Genomic DNA, 8,865 nt, shown 5'->3' with positions numbered 1-8,865 from the left:
AGTTAAATGGTTTTCCCAATGGTAATTGCTAGAGAGCAGAAGAAAATTTGTGATGGTGTGTGTGTATGTGTGTGTGTGTGTGTGTGTGTGTGTGTGTTTATTTTAGGGCAAAAAAATCAAATGTATTTTTTGTCGTTTTGTTTCTTTTCTCTCTCAATCTCTCTCTCTCTTCTTTTTTGAGAGGTAGGGATTGGAGAGAGAAGCGAAGGAAGGGGAAAGGATTGAAGATGATGTCTTGAGCAAGCCAGTGCTGTGAGTGACCAAGCCTGGAGCCTGTTGCCTAGGTCACTGATTCCATTCCACAGTCAGGCTCCTCAAGAGCCTTTGTGGAAGCTGGGTTCTGACGTGGGCTGCACCTCCCTGGAGCTGAAGGCTACCAGGGGAAGTGCTTCCATGGCTCTAGGGCAGGCTGGGCTCCCCCCAGCTGAGGGCAGGTGACCCACAGACACTGTTTGGTGCCCTCTGTTAAACATGTGATGTGAGAACTCACCCAGTCCACTTCCTGTGGTGAGGCAAGAAAACCAGTCATCAGCAGAATTGGTTTTTATTTTTAAACACAAGCAAGGGGGGGCAGGGAGGAAAGGAGTGGGTAAAATAGCATTTTGGTGGCTTCGAAAAGCAATTTATAGGGTCTGTGTGACTTTGTGTGTTTCAGGTAGCTGCATTAGTAGAATATTTCTGACTGATGAGCAAATGCACAAGCCAAGATTCAGAGTCTCTGTGGATGAGGGGAAGGTATTTTCCATGTCATTTAAGAGTACAAACTCCTATTCGTGAACAGTGGCTATGAACCTTCTCTGTAGAGTATCTGACTGTGGGTGGCTAGGTTGGAATACATTAACAAAGGAAGGAGGGCGCCTGATTGCTGTTATTCAAGTACCTGATGTTCAGCTAGCACTGGAAGTTGAAGCAGTGGGGGCGTGTGTCTGTGTGTGTGTGAGTTTCACTAAGAGCTCAGATGGAAGTGTTAATAGGAGAGCCATCGCTAACGGACAGTGTGCCCCCATGGTTTAACCTTTAAAAATGTGCTCTTATAGTCCTGGAGATTGTTTCTTTAAAATGCGTTTTGATTATTGAAAGTGAATGGGGGAAGATAGAGATCGAAAAGCAGAAAAACCCACTTGAGTTTATAGGTTAGATCATGTTGTAACAAATACAATTACAACTCATACCTCTGAAACAGTACACGGCTGAGAATCCAGATTTGTCTGGGAATGGGGTACTTTCACTAATTGAATAGTTTGGTTATTAGGGAGTTACTATAGAAACTCTAAGCCAGTGCTTCTCCCACCCTGGTGTGAATAAGAATGACCTGGCAAACCTGTGAAAAATGCAGATCTCTACTTCCTACCCCTAGAGATTCTGATTCAGTAGGTCTGTGTGGGCCCCAGGAATCTGAATTTCATGAGCTAAACTTTGAGTGAAAACATAATACATGTTGAATCAACATTTTAATAAGCACCCCAGGGGAGTCTAATTCCAGTGGACCAGCAACCACCTGGAGAATTAAAATACAATAAAATATACTTAGCAGTAAAACCAGAAGTAGCATAATGTGACATTTTAAGATTCTGCACTGTCAAATTGGTCACTTTGAATATAAATTACCATTGTATAGAACTGTGAAAAAATTTCAGGTTATTTGGAACTCTGCTATTTTGGACTCTAGTTAAATGTGTTCATAATACATGAGAATTAAAAATTTCAAAACAGACAAATTAGGGAGAAGTTATTAGATTAATAGAAGACAGCATACAAACATTTAAATATTGTGGTCTCAGGCATTTAAAATATAACTGAATTTGCATAATTCTAAATCATGTGACACTTTTCAGGGGCATCTTTAGATTTTGCCAAATGAGATGCCCTTGTATAATGAGGTGTGTTATTACAGCATGTTAGCTACTCTACCTGAGCTAAATGTGGTATCATCATTCTAAGAGACATATGCACACATGCAGCTTTAAAGATGTGTTAATCTGTACAGGCTGAACTGTAAAGTTTTAAAAAACTAAAACCAACAAAGACAGACAAACTGGCTTAAGAATTTTATTGTCTTCGAATATTCAAGACATATTCCATTCCAGAAAGGTTCTGATGAGCTTTCTGCCCTAAAGGCCTAAAAATCCAAGATCCTTGTTTGTTGCCTGAAGCTGAAAAAGGCAGGTGAGAGAGGTTGCTTAGATGTAGGATAAAGAGGCCTCTAAATGTGTTTCCCAAGCAACCCACAAGATGGAGTTGGCCCCCTGGGCAGTGGGGAAAGCCTTTCATTCTTGCGCCCCCTCCTCGGCTGTTATACTGTTAGAGCCCATACTAGGGTGAGTTTTCTTTCAGGAAAGAAACCAGGAGTTTCTGCCCTGTTTCCTGGGAGGGGTGGGATTAGTTAATTGAAAATCATATCAGAGTTACCATGGGATATTAACAGACAGGGACAACGGAGATCATTCAAAAAAATCAATAGCCCAGAAGCCTTCTCAGGGCCAATGTGGCTTCAGCTTCACATGTAAAGACTCTTGATAAGTCCAAAAAAAGTATGATGAACTTGAATGCTAAGGAAATATAAGGAACTCTGAATAGTGGGATTTTGTGATTTATTGTGAATTAGGCAGAAACATTTTCAACACCTCTTGTTGAAAGGTTTCTAAAATGTAAGCTCATTCTAAAATATAACTTCCTAACTTAGTAGGTACATTTCAAAGATGAGATTTGGGCCGGGAGTGATGGCTCATGCCTGTAATCCTAGCACTCTGGGAGGCCAAGGCAAGAGGATCGCTTGAGCTCAGGAGTTCAACACCAGCCCGAGCGAGAGTGAAACCCCATCTCTACTAAAAAAATAGAAAAAATTAGCTGGGTATGGTGATGAGCACCTATAGTCCCAGCTACTCGGGAGGCTGAGGCAGGAGGATCGCTTGAGCCTAGGAGTCTGAGGTTGCTGTGAGCTAGGCTGATGCCACGGCACTCTAGCTCGGGCAACACAGTGAGACTCTGTCTCAAAAAAAAAAAATGACAGTTGAATCTTGATTTGCTGGATAAGACTTTTATAATGCTACAAGGTTCTAACCTTCATTGGCTCCCTGTTGCCCCCTTACCATGCCATCGAAAGCTCTGTGCAGATGCCCTCAGCCTGGTGTCCCATTACTTCCCTTTTGCCAAAATTATCAATTCACAGCCCCCTAAACACGACTTGGGCTTTTCTGCCTTGATGCTATCACTCACATTATTCCCCCTACCCCTGCCTCCATGCCTGGAATGTTCTCCCTGCTCTCTCTGTCTAAATGCTCTGTCCCATGCCAACTGAAAGACACAGCAGAAACATTTCTCAACTACTGGCGTCCACAGTGGTGTCTACCATCTTTGAACTTCCCACCATAGATTCCTCCTACCCATGGTTGCTGGAAAATACTCATATCCTGCTTTGTGGCATCTGTTGGGCTATATTCTCATTTAGCTTTGCTTATACAGGCCCATAATCCCTTATCTGAACCCTTGAGCCAGATGTGATTTGGAATTTAGATTTTTTTGTTATTTTAGAAGAATTATACAGTGCATATCATATATTATCTAACACCCCAGCAGGGGCTTGAGAAGCACCCCACAATAAAGCATCTTCATGTTTCTATAATAAAACATGAATTTCTATACTAAGTGGGATAAAGATTATAAAATAACCTCACACCACTTCAAGGTCAGGTGTTGCCACCAAGTTAGCTACAAAAAAACTCTTCTGGTTTTCAGAGCTTTGTGGATCTGCGGATTATGGAGAGGAATTGTGGACCAGTTTACCTAATTATAGTATGAGCTCCTTGAGCCTGAGTCTCATTGGTCTTGATCACACCCCATTCCACTTCCTGGCCTCCAAATCACAGATTGAACACAGTGCTTGCCACAGAGTAGATGTCCAATTAGATTTACTAAATGACTAATCCTTCTGGGCCTCAGCCCTGGGTGTCTGGGGCAGTGGATGGGAATAGGCATACTTGATAGGGTCCAGCCCCAAAAGAGCCCCTGACTCTGACTTTGATTTCTAATGATTTGTCTTTTTGCTTCCACAAGTGGAGGGCAGCCAAAACAAAGCAAACTGGTTATTCGTTCAGGTAATGGGGAATCAAGATGGAGGTCCAAAGGTCTGAACCTTACATGATTCCATGAAGCTCTTGATGGGAGACCACAGAACTTACCTTTCTGAGGTCTCGGGAGCAAACAGTTGATTATAAGCAGCTGCCAATTTTCAGGAAACTCTTTTGGTTTTTCCCTTCTTTATTTTCAACCCCTCAGCTTTACCTCAAATAGGCCTCCTCACTCCATCTATCCAGAGAACTTCTTCCCTAAGAGGCAACAATGAAGCCCTTCTTACTTGAAGGTCGCTCTTCTACTAACACTGGCCACAGATTCAGCACAGCGTGGCTGAAAAAACGTCAGCTGTTAGTGAGCGGACCTGAGGGCTAGTTCTGGCCCTGCCATTAAACTTGCTGTGAGACAGGATACGTCCTTATACTTCTCTAGGCCTCCATTTTCCTGTCTATCAGATGGGAATGGTATCAGCTCCACCAAACTCCATAGCATTCCTGTGACCAAAATGGGGGACAAGGGCTTCTTTAACTTAAAATGCTTTTCAATTGTAAGGTAGTTTTAGTGACACTGGTGAGTTCATCAATCTATCATCCAGGTGAGTGAATTCTTCCAGCCATAACACAGTAGATATTAGTTTCCTGCCTGCTGAACTCTACCCATCCTGTGAGCCCATATAAAAATGTCTCCTCCTCTATGAAACCTTATCGCTACCATTAATGTAGCAGACTACATTATGCAAGTCAAGTACATACTTTATCTCATTTAATCTTCACAGCAACCCTGTGTAGAAGGTACTATTATGATTCCCATTTTATAGATGAGGAAACCAAAGCACAGAGTGGTTAAAGGACAGGCCCAAGGTCACACAGTTTATAAGTAGCAGAGAGAGGTATATAATCCAGAATGAACTATTCCCTGCTCCTATACCATTTTGTTTTTTACCTCATCTGTGGTCCTTAACCCACAGTCTGTCGTTCCTTTACTAGACTGTAAGCTCATGGTGGACAGGGGCCATGTTTTCTTATTCACTTGACATAAAGGTATTCAGTGAATGTTAGAAAACTGAATGCATTGAAATGGAATAGAATGGAATGGAAGAGAAGGGGAGGAAAGTGCATGAAGTAACTGTCTGGCCTGGGATTTCCAGTTCTGGAGTGCCTTGTCTTTCCAGTCAATTCCACAAGGATTTACCCACCTCTTCTGGTCACTGCCATCAGAGAGTTATTTGAGAGTGTCAGGAACAGGGAGTGTCTTTGCTTCCCATCTTGGGGCAAAGACTGCTATCAGGGTTCAGGAGACATTCTGTGAATATCTGTGGAAGCTGATGGACTGTTTGGTAAAAGGACCTATTTTCCCCATAAGAAGCTGCCTCCGAATTTCTCTCAATCTCCACAAGTGGCCCAGAGTGCCCTACGCACAGACTATTCATGGACTTCCTCCTAAAAAATAAAAGCCATGGAACATATCAGAGGGGGAGATAAGATAGAACAGGGAAACTCTCTTATGAAATAGAGCAAATAATGATAGGATTTTCCAGCTCAAATCAAGTTAGAGTGGCTCACAAGTTCAATGGTTTTAAAAATAGCAATAATAATCACTAGAACAAAATAATATTTACTGAATACTTACTGCGTGCCAGGCACTATGTAAAGTTCTTTGAATGTATCATCCTGGTTGTCCTCACAAAAGCCTATAAGGTGGCCACTACTGTGGTCCCTGTTTTACAGATAGGGAAATCAAGGTTTAGAGAACTTAATTCGTTTGTTCAAGATTGTACAAATGTAAGTGGAAGAGCTGGGGTTGGAAACCAGTTTAGTGTGATAACCAGGTTTTATTTTTTTATTTTTTTATTTTTTTTTGGGACAAGATCTCTGTTGCCCAGGCTAGAGTGCCGTGGCATCAGCCTAGCTCACAGCAACCTCAAACTCCTGGGCTCAAGCGATCCTCCTGCCTCAGCCTCCCGAGTAGCTGGGACTACAGGCATGTGCCACCATACCCGGCTAATTTTTTTATATATATGTTTTTAGTTGTCCAGCTAAGTTCTTTCTATTTTTAGTAGAGACGGGGGTCTCGCTCTTGCTCAGGCTGGTCTCGAACTCCTGAGCTCAAACAATCCGCCCGCCTCGGCCTCCCAGAGTGCTAGGATTACAGGTGTGAGCCACTGCGCCCAGCCGATAACCAGGTTTTAATCAGAATACTTTATGGCAACATATTTTAGTTATATTTGAAATAAGACCAGCTGGAAGACAGGCATAGCTTAACTGTTGAATGAGGACGTTCTCCGTTAGAGTCTTGGATGGCACAGGATATATCCTAATGCACTTCAGCTTCTGTTTCTCAAGAGGGCTTGCTGGATGAGTGGCCCTGCAGAAGGAGTCCTTGGAAATTTACATTAATTCCTTCCCTCATTCCCTTTCATTCTTGGGGTCCCGAGACAACTTCCCAGTCCCCCTACACTGCCCCACCAAGCTCCTGCCCAGCCTTTGGGTCTGCTATATTTCCGAGCCTAGGTGCATGATTTGGGGCCCTCAAACTGAAGGATGCCCCTGTGAGCCGAGGTAAGGAGGCAGATTGAAATCCAGACCATTACTGAGGCTAAAGAGAAATGTAACTACATCACTGAACTTGTGTTAAGATTTATTGGTCCATTCTTACCACTTTTTACTTCTTCCATTTTCATCCCCATCAACAGCTATCGGTTAGCGATCATTTTCAGCTGAGACTCGCAGACTCAGTCCACTAATGGCAGAGCTGAGAAGGCAGTGGGATCTGCTACACCAAGCCATAATCCCGGGCACTTAGACAGGGAAATTGTTTTTCAGGGTTTTACACTGCCATTTCTGTTCACCCTTTAATGAATGCTTTCTGTCCGTAAATGAAGCAGAGATGGAAGAAGATGTGAATAAGTGCTAACATAAATTGCAATGGGTCAACCACAAATACAGGCTTTCAAAAAAAGTTCTTTTTTATTTTTATTTTTTTAGTGTGGGTTAAGGTGCTTGCTGATTTTTAAAGTACTTCCTGAGTTTGATTTGTATGCCAGATGCATCAAAAATTGCTGTTGCAAACCTTTATTTTGTGATCTATGTATCAGAGTGGAAGGTCTTTTTCAAAAAAAGATAAAGATCAGAATATAATGTGTGCTTTTCACCATTATATGACTCTTACTGACTCACCAGTCACATGATAGGTAATAGATATTGAAATTGAAATAGGCAGGCTCTGAAAAGCTATGGTTGACCTTTACTTTTAGTTTTTGGGCACATGAATTTCTTTTCAGGTGTGACTCATAGCTACAAGGGGAAATTGGCAAATGGTGGGAGAAAATTATTATACATGCTGTATTTGTAAAAGTAACAACTGCATGTGGCTTTAGCATTTATATCCCAGTTATTTTCCATTATCCTGAATCATATCCAGGAGCTGGAATGATTGTGTGGTCAGCCTGACTGTCTTCCCACATGCTATGTATGCCATGTTGCTTTGCAGCTCGGCTTTGGATCGTTCCTTGGGATCATCGGATCAAACCTTATTGAGAACAAACGGCAAATGGTAAGTTTTCATTCCTATAGAATCAAGTTCTTAATCTGAAAAAGCTCAACATTTATGTGCATAAGTAACACATCTCTTCAGTGCACACGAATTTGGCCATAAAAGAAACTGCCTCTTTGCCCGTTCTCCTAAAACTCCAGGGTACTTGTTTTACAGTGACACTGTGCTATAGGACTTGCTCTCATCTTGCCTGATGCTCCCCCACTGGCCTAGCTAGTCTCCTTAAAGACGGGGATAAAATATTCTGGCTCTTGCCCTTTGCTTTCCTCCTCACTCCCAAAGGCGTGCTCCAGCCTATCCATTCAGGCTACTGTCCACGCCTAGAATGTCTTTGCTTCTGTGATTTCTGCTTACTGCAGCCCTCTGCAGTCTTCCTCTCTGATATGTAATCTTTTGGGAAAGTTTTTTTGCAGAGAGTTCCTGCCTTTTAGGAGATTATCATCTAGGGGAGACTTTGATTAAGAGAAAAAATGTACTTGGGGCATAAAAAAGACAAAATGAAATTATGGAGCCATCCTAAAGTATCTCTGTTACCCATAGCTCAAAGCTAAGTGTGTTGTAAGGGTGAAAGGAAGGATGAATATATAACAGAAGGTGAAGCTTAGAAAGTTCTATATCTACTAGGGGCTCACAAGGGCAAGCTGTTGTATTTTCCTAGTTCAATCTGAGAAGGCTTCTTCGAGGGCAAGGGTAGAAGGTATAGACCGAATTGCAAGCATATTGCAGTTTTATAGACTTGTAAATCAAGATGCCTGGTGAGTGGTCAGATGGTGGACTGATTAGGTTCCTCCTGTACAAGTCTCTGTGGCATTGAAACTTTGATAATGGGGTCTATTTAACAGCAAGTTTAATCAGATAACGTAATAGCTCTAGGGACAGAGAACTCTAACCATATGTTTTCCCCTAGCAATGTGGGGCATCACCCTCAAGGGAGTTCTAATAGTTTTCTTCTTCCATTTCACCCGGACTCCCCTCCTTGCCAGTTGTGTTTGCACTTTGGGCTTAAATTATTCAAAATAATGGGGGAGTTTTAATTGTAGAGCTGATCATAGCATAGCTAATAATGCCAATTTAATGACATCGTTCATCCATTATTTACCAATTCTCTGTAGTACTGTGAAGTGAGATTTATGGAGAGAGGTTTCTGAACAACTCCCAAAGGAGACAAGTATCTCCTCCTAGCCTACTGAGGTGGGAGAACCATAGGGTGGCCTTGACTTTGATTTCCTCCTTCTCCCTGGA

General features: G+C 42.2%; 1 protein-coding gene across 3 annotated transcripts in view; it reads left to right on the top strand.

Moving 5' to 3' along the window:
• TMEM255A (transmembrane protein 255A) overlaps positions 1-8,865 on the top strand; it is a 49,996-nt gene that overhangs the window by 9,574 nt on the left and 31,557 nt on the right. For all 3 annotated transcript variants that reach the window (XM_012662864.1, XM_012662862.1, XM_012662861.1), the window contains exon 3: positions 7,561-7,623. In XM_012662864.1, the coding sequence (XP_012518318.1) occupies positions 7,561-7,623 (63 nt within the window). The remainder of the gene's footprint in view (positions 1-7,560; positions 7,624-8,865) is intronic.

Source organism: Propithecus coquereli, unplaced genomic scaffold (assembly GCF_000956105.1).
Source record: "Propithecus coquereli isolate 6110/MARCELLA unplaced genomic scaffold, Pcoq_1.0 Scaffold786, whole genome shotgun sequence".
Lineage (NCBI taxonomy): Eukaryota > Metazoa > Chordata > Mammalia > Primates > Indriidae > Propithecus > Propithecus coquereli.
This window is presented reverse-complemented; position numbering and strand designations above follow the sequence as displayed.